Source organism: Rhamphochromis longiceps, linkage group LG19, assembly GCF_057381845.1.
Source record: "Rhamphochromis longiceps isolate RC_006_pf linkage group LG19, R_longiceps_female_GT1.1, whole genome shotgun sequence".
Classification (NCBI taxonomy): Eukaryota; Metazoa; Chordata; class Actinopteri; order Cichliformes; family Cichlidae; genus Rhamphochromis; species Rhamphochromis longiceps.
The window spans coordinates 10,058,651-10,078,711 of record NC_140575.1 but is presented as its reverse complement, the minus strand read 5'-3'; the positions used below and the strand labels follow the sequence as shown (position 1 = coordinate 10,078,711).

The following is a 20,061-nucleotide window of genomic DNA, read 5'->3' as shown; positions in this document are numbered from 1 at the left end:
TAATTTAATAATTTCTTCAGTTTCTTCTGGCGAGACTTAACTTTGAGCAAACTGAGAACACGTGACTGTGTTGGTTAGTGTTGTTATCATGTGGTAGGATTTTGTACATTCACAGGAGAGTCACAAACAGGACCTCTTTCTTTGCACCTTATATATCACATTTATTATTATGATGATTAGACTTCAAAAATATGTGTAATCACAGTATAAGATAAGTTTCTACATCCTTTAATGAGGCAGAACTGGACATGGGATAGTGGAGATCAATATTAAACTTTAAATGATACTATAAACTGGAACTTCAAGTTTTCATTTCTGCTAATGTTTTACACTCTTAATGATACATTTGACCTGTCAGATTGTTTAGATGAGGTTCATGTATCCTAAAATGAAAATGTGAATAACAACACAAATAATGAAAACAATAGACTTAAAATAAGATCTTTAATCAGTTCATCTTCGCCAACTGTAGGAATAAATTAGGAAATAGGGTTAGGGTTATTAAAAAAATATACAAACAGGTACCCCTAAAGTTTGTATTGTGGGTATACTGCAGGGTAATCTCTTGCATCGTGTGAAAGCGATATTAAAAGGCATGCTGTATTTTGTTTTGTTTTGTTTTATAAAGCTCGCCACCACTAGAGGGCACGATGACACCATTAGTTGTTTTTTAACAGAAACCTTACCTGAGTCAAATGGTAAAGGCAAACCATTTTTGTGGTGTCATTGGAAAATACTGAATGGAGCTGTACTTTTGTTTCTAGTTTTATCCGTAAGATTAGAATGAGAATAATCGAATTAATTAAGTTAAATATTAAACCAAAGTTGACTTTTTTCAAAAAAACAATTTTTTAACTATCATAAATTTTGGTTATTATACAGCAGTATTCCACATCCAGACACTAGAGGGTGTTTATAATGCTGCTGGGGGCTCAGAGGAAGAATAAATATCGCTTCATATGTGTACCTCTTCTGTTCTTTACCAAATGTCACTAATTATGCATAAAAACATATTTTAACCTTCTAAAGCACGACAGAAAGCTTTTTTTTAAAGTCTCATGCCCATTACGTGTGAAGTTCAATAGTCCAATAAGATGTGGCAGTCACTATTATGAATGAGTTGAAAGGGTGGTATCTTATTCTTACATATGGCCTAGTGTTTGCATAGTGTTTTATTGCTAAAGCAGTGGTTCTAAAAAAATTATCCACCACTCGGCATTGTCTACTAATATAGGAAATATCTAACCAATTTTTCTTTTTAAAGACTGGAGAATATAAGGAACAGTTTATTTCATTTTATTATTTATTTACTTATTTGGTTGTGAGAGGAGGAAGCACTTGCTTGCCTGTCTGTAAATATCGCACACCGCTGTTAAATGGTGGTTTAAGGTTGTATGGCTACGGTTTTCGTGTAGTATGTTATTTTCTCGTTAATATTTGTAGTGAGGGGACATTTTTATAGGTCAATATCAAATTCAGAAATACAATATTGTAAGGTGGCTTGGTGAGTCACCAACAGACTGTATATAAAACATTGATTTAGCCACTGGGCCATCAATTGTTTTGTGGACTCACATTTTGAAGTCTCAATTTGCTGGGCTGCTGCCACGATTATTTCTTTCTTTATTAAGAGAGACGTGACCACATTTAGTATAATGAGTGGAAATCTAAGTTATCAACTAGCACTATCTATTTTTTAAGTAAACTGCATTTTTACACAATATGGGTGCATCACACAAGCACCACAACCACTACATAATTTCCTCGGGGATTAATAAAGTATTCTTATACTGAATTATTGCTATGTAACATCCAAATAAAATACTAGAATTTTATTTAGCAAAAAAAGCTTCTTGGTTTTGGATTAGTGCAATTAACTGCATAGCAAATCATACCATTATCCCTCTGCTGGTTTCTTTTTCAGGTGAAGAGCTGGGCCGGCTGTGTGGTTGCTCAAACTGTGGGTGAAGCCCTTCTGTTCCTGGGCTCTAGCTCTCATATCTGTTGCCACTTTTAAGGCGCAGCTTGAGGGGCTTTTCTCTGCCAGAATGCAGTTGCATCATGGTGTGAAATGCCTTGTTTAAAAGATGGTTGGAAAACCTACTTCCACAAGGAAGACTTTCACTCATCAGGCTGGTCACTTCTCACAGCATGTAAAAGAAAAGTAATCACAGAGTCCACCCAGAACAGAGTATGTGTATTTTTTTAACATAATTACATTAACATTCCAGTTTTTAAAATGTGTTGCACAAAATTAAAAAAGTTTTGTGCAAAACCTATCTCATAGTGCTTCGTGGGGGAAAAGGATAATGACCCAAATCCTGCTGCAAAAGCAACCCAAGAGTTTCTCGGTACAAAGAAATGGGATATTCTTCAATGGCCAAGTCAGAAACCTGACATCCAACCAGTAGAGCGGGCTTTTGGTGAAACTGTGAATGTATGTGTGCTATCTTATATGACGTGTTTCCCCTCTTTGTCCAAGATAAATTTCTCCCAAGCGAGACAATAACTGCTGATCTGATCCGATCTTTTCAGTTACTCAATCACCTATTGCATGATTTTAAATCCAATGTGGAGGTATAAATGGGAAAAATGACAAAAATCGAGTCAATGTCCAAGTACTTACAGCCCTACATGTATCAATTTCACTTACTTTTAACAGTAAATCCATGCTTCAGAGAGCAGCCATCACACTGATGATATCATCTGCACTGTTTCACTTCCTGCTTTTCTTTGTCAGCCTGATGGTAACTCTTTTCCAAACCTTACCAACAATTGGTATTCAACACACAGAGTTAAACAAAAGATGCTTAAAGATACGTTACAAATTAATGTTAACATCATATATAACAAGCCAAAGACCAAAACCTTGTTTTTGTTCCAGGCTGTAAGCATGTTTAATTCTGCTCTAAAATTGGACATTTAAACATGGGGGTTTATGGGAAAAGACTCACATTTGGAGTCGGTTGTTGAAGGAACAGCAGTACTTTGAGTCCTGACGCGTTTTTGTCATTTTTCAGCCTCAAAGGTTTCCATTTGTTTCATCATTCAAGTTTTGAGTGCACATTGCTGCTCAGAAAGAGCCTGGGAACAGGAGAAGTGGCTCAACTCTGAAACTTGTCCTTCACCTTTCCCCCCTCTCCCTTCTTTCATGTACCCTCACCCACCTTTCCCACAAGTGACCAAACACTTTACCTGAACTCAGGTTTCTGCTTTTGTTCCAGATGGTAAGAAACGGGAGGATGAGAGACTTAAGGGGTCACACCTCGGTGGTGAATGTGGCCTCTTTGGGTTTCGGATTATCAAGCAGGAAGATGAGAAAATGTGAAGATCAAGGAAAAATGCTTATGCAGTTGAAGCTGCAGCACCTGAAGTAGGTCCTGATCTGAGTTTAGCAGAGAATGAGCTGGACAATGCGGCCTTTGTCTCGTGATCAAAGGGGGAAATTCCCACACAAATCGGGGGGGGGGGGGGGGGGGGTCTCAGGTGAATTCCATCCAGCCACCGACCTTCACAGATAAGCAGGCGGCTCCTTTATGGCTAAGCCCCTGCAATAGGTGGAGGAAGGCCTCGGCAGCCCTTCATTTATTTACTTGCTCTTGGTCAGTTATTAAGATGCCACCAACGTCTTGCTTTGTGAGATACTGTTGCCAGATTATGGTGGATGAAGAAAACCACTTCTGAAATGGCAGTACCCCACACACTCCAGATGTAATTTGTGCTTTAACCAAACCGAAATAAACTCTCAGCTAAAGCCAGTTGAGAATTAGGCCACACCCCTTCAGCGTATTCTTTCCCCTTCATCCAAAACCAAGTAAGAGCCTTGGAGTTTGAAGCAGAGCTGCATCAGTTGTGGACCCTTGATCTGATTCTCTTCATTCTCAGCCTCGCCAGCTTTATTCAGTGTTAATTTGATGGCTCTACAGTCTACCCTGAAAACTTTAAACACTCAAAGCAGGAACGAGATGGTGAGTCATGTGGTCTCACAATTTAAAGCTTTATTTAATCTACATAAAAATAAACAGTTCAAGTCACACCCTGAAAGTACAGTGGTCACAATTTAGCTCATTTACAAATCACGTTCAGGCGAATGAAACCAGAATCAAAGACGGTCACTACACGAGTCTGAGGTGTTCTCCCACTGCACGCAGGAGTAAAAGGGCCGGTGTGGTGCCAAAGTTTTCAGAGTCCTTGCAGAGCCAGTACAGAGGAGAGAAAGAGCAGAATGCTTGAAAGTGAGCGTCGCCTTTTAAGACAAGTTTTCCCACCCAGCACTTGAAATGTAATTCCAAAACGCGTTTTTGGCTGTTTTTGGGTGGGTGGGTGGGTGGATTGAGAGATTAGTGTAATTAGACTAAGCCAGCACTGGATCCACAGTGTAACCTGTGCTGGCTTTTGTGTCCAGCGCGGTCAGTCCACTCAATCAGGACCGGTGGAGGAGAAGAGCGGTCAGAGCCAGCGGGGGGAGCAGCACCATGAAGGCGGCGGTAGCCCCACAACAAGCCCCCGTGGAGCTCGGGGTGGTGATGTTTGTGTTGTCCGGATTCGTGGCGTTATTCGCCAGGGCCACCTGAAACACATTTGTATTTAATTAAGATGATTCAGTCCGGGTGATTTCATTTTTAAACTAGGATTTAACGTGCGAGGGAGAAAGTTAATCAAAATTCAGTCATTTCGTTTCCATTTTGATTTGGAAAAAAAATGATAAGCGCTTTAAAGCCTCTGTTCAAGACCTAGCCCGAAACTTCTAGAAGTTTGCCATTGTATCCTTATTGCCGCCGTCTGTTCTGCAGGGGACAAACTGATTTTTATATTCATGACTTTTCCCCTAAAATTACGAGGTCGTAGATGCACTCCAAGCATAACGTTTTAACCTCGATCCCTAATTGAACATTTAGCTCATCTGCGCCATTACAGCGTTTCATGCGTAAACAAATTCCGTTGGCCACAGTTGATGAGGTTGGTGAAAGTATGAAGAAACAAAACAAAAAAAGGAGGCACGGATCAAACTGACCTGTGATGTGAGATGGAAAGCCAGCAGCAAAACTCCGACGACTGCGACGCACAGTTTCTTCATGATGGATGGGATTCTGTTCTTCTTGGTAGAGAAAACGTGAATGGAACAGGAGACCAAGCCTTTGCTTTTTTTATACCTCCCAGTGACGTCATCAACCACGCCAAAACACCTGCCTTTATGTATCATTCTGCAACAAATGTTATTTACTTTTACTTAGCTACGAATTATGCATTTTGCGTTATAGTAAACCGGATAAGAAATAAAAACAAATGAATAGCAAAGTTACTTAATGCATATTTAATAAATTAGAGATATAGCTGCCATACTAATACTGCACTATTCCCTGTTTTCTATGTGGTCTTTGATGCATTGATCGTGATTTTACAGTGTTCTCTCTTTGAGTGGAGAGCGTTAGATGAAATAGCTCAGTAAAGCTTTATCAATAGAGTGATTAAAACAAGGCTCTCCAGGCTCCCCATTTCTATCTTTGCAGGTCAAATTACATTCCGTTTGAAGATGAATGACAAGAACCAATTTTTTTTGTCTCACTTCCAGACTCTAATTTATCCCTCACACATTATTTAGAGGTTATACCATTTCATATGTGGGGATTACATTGTGTAAAGATGAAACATAAACACAAGATTATTATTTGAGCCAATTATTAACCAGATTATTAAAAGGTTCAGTGTGTTCAGCACCCGTGGAGATTCAGAATGAGAAAGAAAAACTTGCTTGTACTGCAGTAAAAGGAAGTTTTTCCTTCTCATTCTGAATCTTTAAGTTATGTGTCATAATTGTATCACTTATTGAATTTAATCTGGTAGAACAAACCTCATGTGGCCCAAGAAATCACAGCCAGTTGGCACCAGCAGGTCGTGCAGAGCTCCAACATAAATGCTTTGTACTTCGGAGCTGTTTAAATCTCTTCTATGTGCTGTAGCTAAGGCACGCTTTAGAAAAGGCAACAGGCAACACTCTGTGTTTTGCACATTCAGTTCATTTGCCAGTCAAGCTGTTGATGATGCATTGAGTCCTGCCAGGTTATAGTCTCACTGTGAAACATAAGCAAAAAAAGAAGCCAGTTTGACGAAAACAAGTTTCTAAGGCCCTGACAGTAACATCAGGGAGTAATACAGTATGCAGACTGTCGTCTAAATATGAGGCTGAATCGTAATTCTGACAAAAAGTAACTTTCCTGTTTCTGGAGTCATTATGGTCATGTATGTTTATTATAATTTATTTTGAAGAGATTCCCAGTTTCATAATTACTTTAGGTTCTTTAGGTTTGTAGGTAAAGTTTTCCCAAATTCTACTTGAATTTTTGAATGAGCAAATCCGAGGACCGCAAGTCTGAGAACTTTTGTATTCTTGCATGAAAAACACTTCACTCATCATGTCACACAAGCGCACACAAGGTACATTGTAAAGGTCAGTTTCTGCTTGGTTCCTTTTAAAGGGGGACTTTTGTTGTGTTTCCTTGTTTTCTCTCATGTACATAAATATATAATACTGCAATAATCAAAGCTCCTGTGAGAGGAAACAGCACTAAAATAGTCATCCCAGTCATCTAGCCTGATGTTCAAACATTCTGTTTGCAAGGGGGAGTCAATCAATAGAAAGCTGGCGTAAAGGAAGTGTAGCTTTTGAAAGAGGAGTTAAAACGCCTTGGTTCAGCAGTGGATTTGCTGAGAGGCCACCCTCTAAAAAAGACATTTTATGTAACAGAAAACAGACTATTTTTTAATCATAGTACTAAACTCAACTGGAAAAGGTGAATACGACACACAAATTATAATTACATCTATCTATCTATAAACAGATAGATCTATCCGGAGCCTATTCCAGCTGTCATAGGACGAGAGACAGAGTACACTCCGGACGGGTCGCCAGTTTTTCACAATGACTAACTTCTGGTCGTCTGTTTCTCGCCCAGAGAAACAGACGACCATTGACATTTACACCTATAATCAATCTTAGAATCACCAATGAACCTAACCCCTTTAACTATATGTCTTTGCACTGTGGGAGGAAGCTGGATTACCACAAGAGAACCAGACATGGGGAGAACATGCAAACTCAACACAGAAAAGCCCCAGACTGAATTCAATTCAATTCAATTCAATTCAATTCAATTTATATAGCACTAAATCACACCAACAGTTGCCTCAAGCTTTAATGTAAGTACCCTACAAAATACGAAAAAACAAACAAAGAAAAAACAACAATCAGATTACCCCTATAAACAAGCACTTTTGTGACAGTGGGAAGGAAAACACAAAGACTGCTGTGGAAACACTCAATGGATCATGGGAGTCCCCCATGATCTCTGCCTCTGCCTCCCATTCTACGTCTAAATATGCTATGAACCACAAGTAAACCAGCAGTCTGAGAGCAAAGTGCTTTGTTGGAGTAAAAAGTTACTATAAGGTCTTTAAGGGGCCTAAATATCAAGATTTGAACCCCAGTGAGGCATAAGTGATGAGCACCACTCCATATTCTATATACATGAAAAGTAATTTACGCGTAATAATTTATAGCAATGTCTTTCTTTCTGCTGTCATGGTTCAAAATAAACAGCGCCCACGGCGGCATCTCGCTGTCACAAATGCGAAAGCTTCACCCATGACCCCGCTGGGTTTCCGTAGCTGTCCTCTCCTGTATTTCTTCCGAAGGAAACAGAGCACGCTAATACAGAAGGGCGGACTAAAACAACACGGAAACTTCACGCAGAAACAACAAAGCTGTCTGTTTTTGCGAGTTAGCAGCTCGGCCGCAGAGCTATTCGTCTGTCCATGCTGCGGCTGCTGTGCCGGAGTTCGGCGGGGAGCCAGACGCTAGTGCGATGGGCACGGAGGTCACAGCGGGGAGGCGGTCTCCTCCTGCACGGCGCTCGGTCTTGCACCTCCAGCCGCCGCTGTCACGGTACCGGTTCGGGTGAAGTTAATGGTCAGCCCGCAGAGAACGGCTCCGGTAACGCACTGTACCGGGATTCAGTTCTTTTGCCCAAGACCGAGTTCCCGATGAAACTGACCGGACAGAAGCTTCTGGACCGAGAACTCCAAATACAACAGGTACAGCAGGCTAACGAAATCTCATTCAAAAATTGTTAAATTCTATTTTTTTTATGTCGCTTACTAAGTGGTTTCGATAAAGTACAACAGACGAATAGTTTATACTTTTGTTTAGCATTTAGTCTTTAATTCGGCATGACTGTTCAGGCTGACAGCTATATCATTGTTACTTTTAACTAGTCCTGATTTCAATTTTGAGCTGAAACATGCAGATCATTGCAACGACAAGGCAGTTTAAAGTGCTATTCATGAAATATTAAAGGGATTACTGTAACGTGATTAGCACAAGACAGTATAAGAAATTTTACAAAGGAAGTAAAAGAAGAAAATAAAACAATTTTGACTTGAGAAAATTATAAATTAACACACGAGTAAAAGTTACAGGAATGGGATTACTAAGCCTGGTCACACGTGATAAAATACTTATATCATGCCTTCATACATATTGGAAAAGCTCACTCAAGATTTAATAGATATTAATTTTTGTTTTTTGCAGGAGTGTGGTTTTGCAGATTTGTACTCATGGCAGCGGGAGAGGAAGGCCAAGAATAAGTTCTGCCTTCATGATGGACCTCCGTATGCTAATGGAGACCCTCATGTTGGACACGCTCTCAATAAGGTAAAAGTGAAACCTTTCAGCTTTCTATCATCAAGTCCTCCTCCAATGAAAATTGGTTTGCAAATATAATGTTATACCACAAAACACGTGTATAATAATGAGTGCATTTTACGAGGAAAACAAAAGCATCTTTGTACATAAGGTCACATCCATCCATTCATTTTCTTTCACTTATCCAATTCAGCATTGTAGTTGAGCTGGGGCCTACCCCAGCTGTCACACCCTGGACAGATCACCTACCTGTTGCAGGGCTAACACCATCTGCCAACCAACCCTGACCCACCTTTAGCCTTTTTAAATCCAAAAATTGGGTCACTGTTCATTATAAAAGTTATACTAGTCCTTTAAACATCAACTGTTAAAGATAACATTTTGTACTCCAAGGTTTCTCCTGGATGTCTCTGCATAGTAAGAATCCTTTTTGATAATTGGTTTACAACAAAAGACATCAACTTTATTCTGTTAAAGGAACTCTGTCTGAGCCCAGTTAAAAGGAAATACCTTCCAAAGGAATTTGAGACTGAGAAGGTTAGAGTAACATGGAAGTACCGGTAGTATATTTCACCTACTCTTCCTCCTATAGTGAAAGTAACAAATAAGACGGAACTTTTGGATGCGAACAACGGCGTATTTATTCCTGCCCTCATGATTTGTAAATATTTACTAGCTTCTCAATTATTATTCCATTCAGATCCTGAAGGACATCCGTAACCGTTTTGAGATGCTAAGAGGGCGGCAGGTGCACTACATCCCAGGGTGGGACTGCCACGGCCTCCCCATTGAGCTGAAGGCTCTGGGAGACCTGGGGACGAGCGGCCTTAGTCCTCTGCAGATCAGACAGAAAGGTGAGAAGAAGAAGGAGGAAGTAGAAAGAGGGCTTTTTCTGGTGACTTTTATTCAAATTTTATGCAGCTGCTGTTTGGTTTGTCTCATCCAGCGCGGGAGTTTGCAGAGGGAGCAATAGCCCGCCAGAAAGCTGCATTCCAGCGCTGGGGGGTGATGGCTGATTGGGATCAGTGCTACTACACTTTTGATGGCACCTACGAGGCTGCTCAGCTGAAAGTCTTCCAAGAGATGCACAGTAAGGTGGGTGATGATCTGATCTAAGCATCAGGCAGTGTCACAGTAGAGTGATGTACCTACAAAGCAGGTTCAGCATGACCAGGCTTTCTTTGTGTCAGCTGGATTAACAGACCCCCAAACCCCAGTCAGAGAACATTTTATTTATTTATTTATTTTTGAATTCGTTTATTTAATTTAAACATCAAAATGGGACTCACTGAGATATCTTTAGCTTCCAGTGTATGGTCTAATGTGGTTGTCCCTCTTTGTTCTTCAGGGGCTCATTTACCAGGACTACAAGCCTGTCTTCTGGTCTCCTTCATCCGGGTAATGCAGTTTATTGCAGTTATTACATCTTTGTAATAATTTCTTCTAATCTTGAATCTATTGCTGCAACTTTTACAGAACAGCTCTGGCAGAGGCGGAGCTGGAGTACAACACCGAGCATGTGAGCAGAGCCGTCTATGCCACATTCCCCCTCGTCACGCTTCCACCAAAGATCGCTTCACAAGAAGGTGAAGCACACATGTGGATAAAGCTTTTAGTCATTTTTCACCTGGTATGAAATCTCCTGACTGTGTGTGTCTGTGCAGGGATGGAAAGTGTCTCCGTGTTGGTGTGGACCACCCAGCCTTGGACCATTCCTGCTAACCAGGCTGTCTGCTACATGCCAAATGCCCAGTAAGGAACAGCACCACACACTGGAGACTCGTCCAGCTTGGTCTCATTGCAAAATGTGACAGTCGTGAAAAAAGCAAACGATTTGTTTCAGTTTATAAGATGTCATCATGACTTTATTACCTAAACCTAAGAGATGCGTTTCCATTTCATAACTATAGAGTGTATTTGTTTGTTTGTTTGTTTTAAACCAAACATTGTCTAACCCAGGCACTATTATTATGATGTCAGTAACGTGGATAGCGTGGTGGGGTTTTGAGTGAGTTGTTTTCTGTCTTGCTTGCAGGTATTCTGTGGTGAAGAGAGCGGACAACTCTGAGAAGTTTCTAGTAGCAACTGAGCGGACGGCCAGCATAGCAGCACTGCTGGGCACAGACCTGCAGACTGTAGGCGTCTTCACAGGTAACACACAGTGTCTGAAGCATCACGTTACCAGGTGCAGACGTGATACTTCCTGCAGTAGAAATTAGCTTTTAACAAAAATAATCCAGGTTGAATTTTGGGGAAATGAAATTCTTCTCTGTATTTTTCCTTCTGCGTCCCATCAGTGGACCCTGCCCCAAAGTTTGAGAAGACGAGCAGAGTTGTTTCTCCATCTTTTTCCTCTCCTAGGCTCCCTGCTTGAAGGTGGGATCTGCAAACATCCCACGATTCCTGACAAACAAGTGCCATTGCTGCCAGCTAATCACGTGACCATGGTGAAGGGAACTGGATTGGTTCACACGGCACCGGCGCATGGGATGGAGGACTACAGTGTGGCCTCGCAGTTTAAACTGCCTGTGGTGTGTTCTGTGTGTAAAAACTAAAAATCCCAACAGTCAAGAAAAAACTTGTGGGTATATGGAGGCCCCAATGAGCCAAAAGTAGGAAGAAATACAGAAAAAAACATATTTCTGGGGAAATAACTAAGGTGAAAATACAGAAATATATAAAAAATCCAATTGGAAATGTATTTATGTTTTTAATAATTCTTTTTGTACACACACAGACATAATTTCTTAGGTTTTGACTTTTGAAAGCTTTGTGAGTTGGCTGAAATCTGTAAAAAGCAAATAAAATACAAAAAGGGATTTTCATTAATCAGTATAGCCAATATACATGCAAGGAGATTATTATTTAACAGTGTGGACCATGTTTGATGAATAATGTGGCTACAGTATATGATAAAACCTGATGTATTTGTGCACATTATTCTTCTACCAAAGGAATGTATGGTGGATGAAGATGGGACATTCAATGAATTAGCTGGACCTGAACTACAGAAGCTTTCTGTAATGACAGAAGGAAATGATAAAGGTATAAAAACATGGAAAAGAGGGAAGAACGTGGGGTTTCTACAGGCTGCTAAAAAGAAATAATTTTTTAATAATATTGTTAATCAAGATAAAAAAAAAATGTTTTGAAAATGAGTTTGTTTCTTGTTTGATGATGGATGTATCTGATGCTTGCTTCACTCAGTGATTTCAATGCTGAAGCAGTGCAATGCTCTGCTGAAGGAGGAGCAGTGCGTCCATAGTTACCCGTATGACTGGAGGACAAAGCAACCTGTAGTCATCAGACCCAGCAAACAGTGGTTCATCAACACAGAGTCACTCAAAGACAAAGCAAAGGTAAAAGACATTCAGATCATTTGGACCAGATTAGTTTTTTCGTCTGTACCTGACACTTCATTTCTTCCAGTGAGCGAGAGTGCTTCACATTTCCAGTTTTGTCTAAAGAAGTATGTGCGTGGGATTTTGCAGGAGGCCCTGCAGAAGGTGCGTGTTTTGCCCGAGTCGGCCAGGAGCAGCCTGCTCACCATGCTGGACAGACGGACATACTGGTGCATCTCCAGGCAGCGCAGCTGGGGCGTCCCCATCCCCGTCTTCTACCATAAAGAAAGTGGAGAGGCTCTCATCAACAAGTAAAGCCAACAAACGCATTCATAATAAAACACACACACCAACAGCTGCGTGCACATATTTACTGTATGCTTGAAATTTCTCTTTTTGTTCTTTCTTTTTTTTATTTTTAAACAGTATTTACAAACTGGCAAACATCTGTGATTCTTTGACCTTTACAGATACACTGTGTCCCACATCGCACAGCTCTTCAAAGAAAAGGGCAGCGACTGTTGGTGGGAGCTTCCCATTGAGACTCTGCTGCCTCCCGAGGTGCTCAAGAAGGTGCGAAAACTAATGTGTGGAAACAGCTAACAATCAGATATTACTGATAACAGGGTCCTCACTGTCATCCATCATTGATGTCATTGCCAGAGGCATCCCTTCCCATCCTCAAGCATTTTTAACTTTGCCGTCCCACTTTTTAGGCAACGGCATTTTGTAAAAACTACAACAACTGTAGGAAAAATGTGCAACAGTGTAACAGCCCTTCTGGGTTCTATTTCTAAACCAGTGTACAAGCTTAGGAGCAAACCTACTGGTGCATCAAACCCAGTGTGTGTCCACACAGGGGGCCGTAAATCAGATTTTTCTTGGATTAACAGGCCTCCGTGTTGGGACCCGTTTTTATTAATGACATTTGCAAGGACATCTAAGCAAAAATACACCTCTGTGCTGATGATGGTGTCATTCGTGCATATGCTTCTTATCTATATCTATAAACCAATATTGGGTAAATTTCCACTCTAGCTCTACACCCTTCTGTCTCTACTCCGGTAAGTTACCAGCTACACTTCAAATGGTGGCTGGACTTTGATAAGTCTGGGAAAAGCATTTTCTTACATGCTGTGGACAAGGAAAAACTGAAACCATATCCATTAATGATTTTAAAGGCATCATAGGGAGTCAAGGGCACATGGCTTTACTCTTGGCAATGTTTTTTACATTTTTTTTTTTTCTCTAAGAGAATATTTGAGATGTTTTTCTCGTAAATGTAAAACTTATCACTTTTTCTGTGAATATATATATATTTGTCTCAGAGTAAAGCAGGTGCAGCGAGTGATTACGTTCGTGGAGAAGACGTTCTGGACATTTGGTTTGACAGTGGAGCGTCGTGGGCAGCAGTGCTCGAAGGTACATTTGAAGTTTCTTCAGTTTGTCCTGTTATGCAGATCATGTAAAAGTATTAATGGATTTTGTTAATTTTGTAAAAACCTCTCCGAGGACATTGAAAATGATCGTCTCAGAGCAGCAGAACACGCCTGTGACTGAAGGTTTCCAGGTGCCTCTAATCAAACCTCCTGTTATTAGTTTTATTAGCGACAAAGCTACTTGAAGCTACTTTATGTAGTCCCACATGCCAGGTAAGCTGCTTTGCAAAGCATCATTAGTTAGAGTGGGCTAGTCGGAGTCCTGGATTAGCAAACGTCAGCACATCACAGATACCGGACAAGGTGATTGGATTTATTTATCTGTTTTTAGAACTGGAAGAAATTCCTGCTCACTGTCAGGGTCAGAAGTAGGAAAAAATGAAAACCGGTTAATAAGTATGACTAAAAGTTAAAACTGGTAATAGTATGGAAACAGTATGTTTGGATAAAGAAGTGAAATCGTTCACTAAACACTGGGTTAAAAGTTGAAATAGCAGAAATTACACACTTTATTAGGTATACCTGTTAAACACAAATATCTGGGATAGGATCAGAATTTGATGAAATCAGGGGTCCATCCTGCCTCATGTCAATGGTTCAGGCTGCAGGTGGCGTAATGGGGTGGGGGATTATTATTCAGCACATTTTGGGTCAAAATTTGCCGAGGGGTGTGAGTGGAGTTAATGTTTTTTAATAGCAATTCAACCAATATTAGAGTTGGATCCTGCTCACTTTGAACTGTCTGCATTTTGAAGGTATTTTTGAACTACTACCACATGGCGCAGTAGCTTTGTTTTGCTCCAGGAGATTCAAATAGACACTTATTTGCTGAAGTATGAGAGTTTTTCCATCATCTGTGTGATTGTGTTGTCATTTGTAGAGGAAATGGAGGAAAACTCTGAGCCTGAGTCACATCTCAGATGGCTCCCAGCTGGGCTCCAGAAATCTCTGGTTACAGGTTGTTCGATCGTTCAGCTACAGGGACAGGCACTCTAGTCTTTGTATTATAGTCATTTATTTTCTTTTTTGTCTCTTTCCATCTTCTCTTGTACTTTTTACCTCTTTTTACCTTTAAAATATTTTGGGATATTTGGTAAAGATGTGTTATCACTTACCAGCCAACCCATTTCTTCCTTCTACTCCATCGCAGTGCCTCAGTACTGCCAGTACTCAGTGATGTCTTTTGATGAACATGTCTGTGAAGGTTCTCAGTCATCCAGGTCATTGTAGTCTAAGGAGCTTGGAAAGAAAAGCGTCTGGACTTCTTTAAGTTTCTTGAAGACGTTTCACCTCTCATCCGAGAAGTTTCTTCAGTTCTAAGGTCAAATGGTGGAGAGTCCCAGATATAAACCTAGTGGGAGTAACCCCCCACAGAGGGACAAAAGGACCCCCTGATGATCCTCTAATCGCCTGAGCCAAGGTGTGAAACTGGGCGTGGGTCCCAATCAGCCAGAGTTTCGGGTGAGCTCATTGTGAAACCTGGCCCCACCTTATCATGCGAATTCCTGAGGTCAGATGGCCCAGGATGTGAGTGGGCGTTAAGGCGTCTGGGGAGGGAACTCAAAACTGGATTATAGATGGCAGAGAGTTGGTGTCGTAAACCACCGGCTCTGTTCAAAGATGGTCGCTCACAGTGGACATAGATGCTTCTTTCACTCCTCTTTCAAACCATCTGTCCTCTCTGTCCAAAATGTGAACATTGGCATCCTTGAAAGAGTGACCTTTGACCTTTAGATGCAGATGGACTGCTGAGTCTTGTCCATTTGACCTTCGAACTGAAGAAGCTTCTCGGATGAGAGGTGAAACGTCTTCAAGCAACTTAAAGAAGTCCAGACGCTTTTCTTTGCAAGCTCCTGTGACTTTTGATGAACATGTTGTTCAGTTGGAAGATTGTAACTGATTAGCACAGCATGAATCTCAGCACCCTGCCTTTTATGACTCCCTTTCAAAAACATTCAGGACACTGAGAGTGTTGAAAGGTTCATTTGCTACATAACTGGATAAACAGTTGAAATAGTGTGAGAAGCTGTTATGTAAATGTAGGGATAAAGAAATGAAATTATTAGCAAATAAATTGTTAACTAAACATGCTTCAGTCATTTAAAATGCGTAGTTAAAATTATCAATAAAGTCTGAAGTTATTAGCTTAAGTTTTGCTAGGAGTTGAAATTGCTAGCTAAATACTAGATAACAATGTATTTGTCATTAAAAAATTCCATAATCATCTCATTGACCCATGGGAGATTACTTTGTAAAGGCTTTAAAGATTTATTAAGAATGTGTTATTGTTGTTAGCTTAAAATAGCTTGCAAATCATTAAATGCTGAACTCAAATTTTATACAGTTTAGCTCAGAGCTCAGCTTTTTCTTGCAGCGGAGTCGGACTCTCGGGCTGACGTTTATGTGGAGGGAAAGGACCAGATTGGAGGCTGGTTTCAGTTATCGCTGCTCACCAGTGTGGCTGTCCGGAACAAGGCACCTTACAAGTGAGCGTGCCTTCCACTCGCCACACAGATGATAATGATACACGGAAAGAAGTGTCTGAAAAATGAATATTGTTGCAGGTCTCTTGTGGTCCACGGCTTTGCAGTCAGTGAGAAAGGAGAGAAGATGTCCAAGTCGGTGGGCAACGTTGTGGATCCTGATGTGGTCATTAATGGAGGGAAGGTAAAACGGATGAAGACGTTTCAACCTGTTCTAGATTTAAAATTAAGATAAAGTTAAATAAATTGTTCACTACAATCTACATGTTGTGTCAGCTACACTCTGCAAATATAGGACTTCACGCATCAAAGATTTCCAATTGTGATTCTTTGATTTTACCATTTCCTTGTTTGCCACTTTAAAAAACACACAAAAAAAGATTTTAAATGAAGCTGAAACTGAGAAGATAAATTTGCATTTCTGTGTAGAAACTTTCTAACCTGTCATCTTTGCCAGGGCCCCACTGAGCCGGCCTACGGGGCAGACGTGCTCCGCTGGTGGGTGGCAGAGTCGAACGTCTTCTCTGAGGTCCAGATTGGCCCCTCTGCGCTCAGCTCAGCCCGGGACAGTATCAGTAAGGTACTTTAAGGTGCAGTTTATCTGCTCGCCACGTTCATCTCACCTGCTGCACCTCCTCTCATGGCTGTTGTTTGCCTTCCAGCTGAGGAACACTCTGAAATTCCTGCTCGGAAACCTGCAGGGCTTCGACCCACGACTGCAGGCTGTGGATCCCAAACAGATGCACTACATCGACCAGTACATGCTACACCTGCTGCGCGAGTACAGCATCAAGGTGTGTTTAAGGTGTAGTCCATCCAACTAATGAAACGAGCACATTTGTGCCCCCTGCTGACGTCTCTTTGTTCGCAGGTTACGGACGCCTACAGTGAGTTTGATGCTGGCAGGGTCATCCGTGTGCTGCAGGCCTTCATAACCAGAGAACTCTCCAGCTTCTACTTCAGTATCATCAAGGACAGGTGACATGTCAGAACATGTTAAAGATTCCTTTGCCTCCAGTAGCTTTGTTCATGTCTTTGTCTCTCCGTCGGTCAGACTGTACTGCGATGCAGAGGACTCGTTGGGTCGAAGATCCTGCCAGACGGTTTTAGAGGAAATTCTTGATGGCGTGACGAGATCCATCGCTCCGATCTTGCCACATATGGCTGAAGAGGTGTACCTGCACGCACCGGGACATGACAGTACGTGTCTTTCGATTTTCTGTGATTACTCTTTTACTGCCGCATGCATTCTCCACCACAGCCTTTCTATGTTTTCTGTGTTTCAATAGAAGAGGAGACATTATTTAAAAGTGGCTGGATTAAAAGCAGCTCTGTGTGGCGGCGACCAGGATTAGAGGAGGCTGTGGAAGGAGCGTGTGCCATCAGGGACTCCTTCCTGTCTTCCATTCCTGGCAAAAACGCCGCCAGGTACGACCTCACTGTCGCCATCGAGCCAGGTCTCCTGTTCGAACTCATGGAGGTAAGCTGGCTCTTCATATAAACTGAACGGAAGTGTGTGCGACAGTGCAGAAGGATTGTGTGACAGAAACTCCCATGGGTTTGTTTTTGTGTTGGTTTTGTTAACAACAAAGAAATAGATATAGACTTTAAACTGACCTAGAGATGCTGTATTTGGGTCATCTGTTGTAGTGTACTGCACTAGTACTAGCCCTCTGGTGTAGGATAGTAGGTGTTAGTGAACAACCTGCTGAGCTCAGCAAGCTGTGAAAGAAGCCGGCTGCCGGAGTGAAGGGACGTCCATGATTACTCATTTCTTAATCAATTAAATTTAGACTAGTAAACTTGTTTTAAAGGAAGAAGACCCCCCCAGGTGAACATCCACACGCGCTGTAACTTTGTAAAATGTTACAAATAAATGCATCCATAAATTTAAGTTTATAAATATATACATCATAAATTAGTTAATCAGCTAATTTAGTTGCTTTAGTCTGATTACAGCTTAGTGTGAGAGTCTGCCAACGTCAAAACATTATTTATGATGATGCTAGTTTCTCCTCGTCTCATTCATATTCTCACCTTGAAGCAGAGAGAAGAGAAATATTAATGAATTTGATAGGAAGATGTTGCATCACTCTAAGCATGATAAACGCTTCCCAATATACCCGTCTCAAGCATAACAGTGAGAAAATTAATTGTCTGAGTTTCTCACTCATCTTGATTCATTCTGAGCAGAGTTTGGAAAAACGTTTGAAGTACTCACGAAACAACTTAGAATGGGAGAGCAAAGATTGGCCCATCATCACCAAAACCCATCCAGCTTTTTTTTTAAGTCATAAATGGACTGAAATCCAATTTAAATATCAATTAATATCTGGCTGATTTTACAAGCTACCGTGTCACTTTGCTTAATTACAATTACAGACATTACCTTTACCGGGACAGCTGCTGTTGTGCACTGAAATTGAAAAACTTGTATTTCTGGTGCCTCATATTAGCACTCGTGCATTTTTTGATTTGTGAAACACTGTGCACTACTTTGTACTTGAAGTTTTTTATATATATATAATATATATATATATATATATATATATATATACTCCTGCCATCATCCACTTTACTTCCAGTCTCTCCAGGAGGAGCCCACCTCCACCACCTCCCAGCTGGCTGAGCTGATGATGGCAGCTCGGGTCAACCTGGCCACAAAGATGCCTCGAGACCTGGATCCGGAGGCTCTGCTGAACCATGGCACCTTCCTCATCAACCTGGAGGGTGAGGACCTTCAGCCTAAAACTCCCAGATAAGAGTAACAGCAGCTGATAGCTGTCACAGCAATGCCTTACCTTTTTTTGTAGTATGCAACCATAGTAATCTATACTTTGTCACATAAAGTAAGATTTTGGTGTTGAAATTACTTTTATTCAAACTGCTTTGACAGGATTTTTGCATTTCTATACATTCACAGACCTGCAAATCTTCAAGTTTCACACCAGAATCTGTCTGTGTTTTATCAGGTGGTGTAATCCGCGAGGAGAGCGCCTACAGTATCGCAGTGACGCCCACCTCTGCTGCCCGTTGCCCACGGTGTCGCCGCTACACCGCCAACTCAGCGGATTGCCTCTGCCCGCGCTGCCAGAGCGTCGTCTCCCAGGCTCACTGATGACCTCTGGCTCGGTTTGAAGGGCTGACCAGAGACCAGGTTTTGCACGCCCATCGGAGGCTGTAAAAAGGACTAGAAACATCTGCTGTCATGCTGTAGTTCTCTCTCAGAGGATGCTTATTGGAAGAAAAACAAAGCCTCAGCTCAGCACAGGAAGGCAACAAAGCATCTGGTCTCTGAAATGTGTTTTAACAAATGTAAAAAGATGGTCTATAGGTGGGGTTTCCATTCAGAGAGCTTACGTGTGTCTGCGTTCTTTTAAAAAAAAATGTGCTACAGCCACATTTGACCCCAAAGGCAAATGTAGACTCGTCACCTCTGGTTTGTAGCGTTTATTTCTCATTTTCTCCCTTAATCTAAACAATTTTTGGTATCAGTTGGCAAGTTTTGGAGCTTTAGAGATGTTTGTTGTCTCGTCTATTAATGAAACCTCGTAATTGTGTTAGAGACACAAGTTTGGGTTGTGTGGTTTGCCTGAGTCTCCAGTTACACCTTAAAACAATCACTTTATCAGCACCTACAGGCTAATTTGTCAGAAGTGCATTTGGATGTAGCGCCCTCAGTTCTCCCTCCCTTGTGTAAAACACCAAATAAAATGTGCCTCGGATATGTTGACAGTTCTGCTGTCAGCAAAGCTGTACAATCTTGAATGCACTTTGTCATTTAAAAAATTTGAATTTAGTAGATGGTGCTCCTGATATGAACGTCTTGGCCACCATATTTTTGAGATTTTAAAAGGTCCTAAAATGCACTGAATTATTCTAAATTGTAAGCTTGCAATGTTGCTGTAAATGTTGATGTTATCTAGCTGGAATCTTCTTTTGTTGGTGCATTTAGATCATACCTGATCATAAGGATTGTGGATATTTTCTTTTTCAAACATGTATTTCCCTGTTTAGATCTGTCATATTCTGGGGGAGGCAGATGATAAATCCAGGTAATTAAACAGCTCTACAAACCAGAGGAGAAATGAGTGTTT

General features: G+C 41.2%; 1 protein-coding gene and 1 long non-coding RNA gene across 3 annotated transcripts; one reads left to right on the top strand and one right to left on the bottom strand.

Moving 5' to 3' along the window:
* Positions 1-4,316: 4,316 nt before the first annotated feature.
* On the bottom strand, positions 4,317-5,616 carry LOC146646185 (uncharacterized). Its single transcript, XR_014908823.1, has 2 exons — positions 5,015-5,616; positions 4,317-4,570 (listed from the first exon to the last, which is right to left on the bottom strand). It is a non-coding gene; the product is annotated as an uncharacterized LOC146646185 (long non-coding RNA).
* Positions 5,617-7,660: 2,044 nt separating this feature from the next.
* iars2 (isoleucyl-tRNA synthetase 2, mitochondrial) lies at positions 7,661-20,052 on the top strand. 2 transcript variants are annotated; one of them, XM_085390632.1, is made up of 24 exons: positions 7,661-8,091; positions 8,588-8,710; positions 9,402-9,555; positions 9,648-9,796; positions 10,050-10,099; positions 10,178-10,287; positions 10,366-10,453; positions 10,737-10,852; positions 11,063-11,232; positions 11,656-11,746; positions 11,909-12,060; positions 12,193-12,353; positions 12,513-12,615; positions 13,371-13,464; positions 14,362-14,439; positions 15,856-15,967; positions 16,046-16,148; positions 16,422-16,544; positions 16,627-16,758; positions 16,836-16,942; positions 17,019-17,164; positions 17,254-17,444; positions 18,550-18,694; positions 18,937-20,052. In XM_085390632.1, exons 1-24 carry the CDS (start codon positions 7,813-7,815, stop codon positions 19,080-19,082), a joined length of 3,123 nt encoding a protein of 1,040 aa, XP_085246758.1. In that variant the 5' UTR covers positions 7,661-7,812; the 3' UTR covers positions 19,083-20,052. The 2 variants fall into 2 exon arrangements, with proteins under 2 accessions (XP_085246758.1, XP_085246757.1); XM_085390631.1 differs by lacking the exon at positions 14,362-14,439 and having other exon boundaries at positions 7,663-8,091.
* The last annotated feature ends 9 nt before the right edge of the window (positions 20,053-20,061 follow it).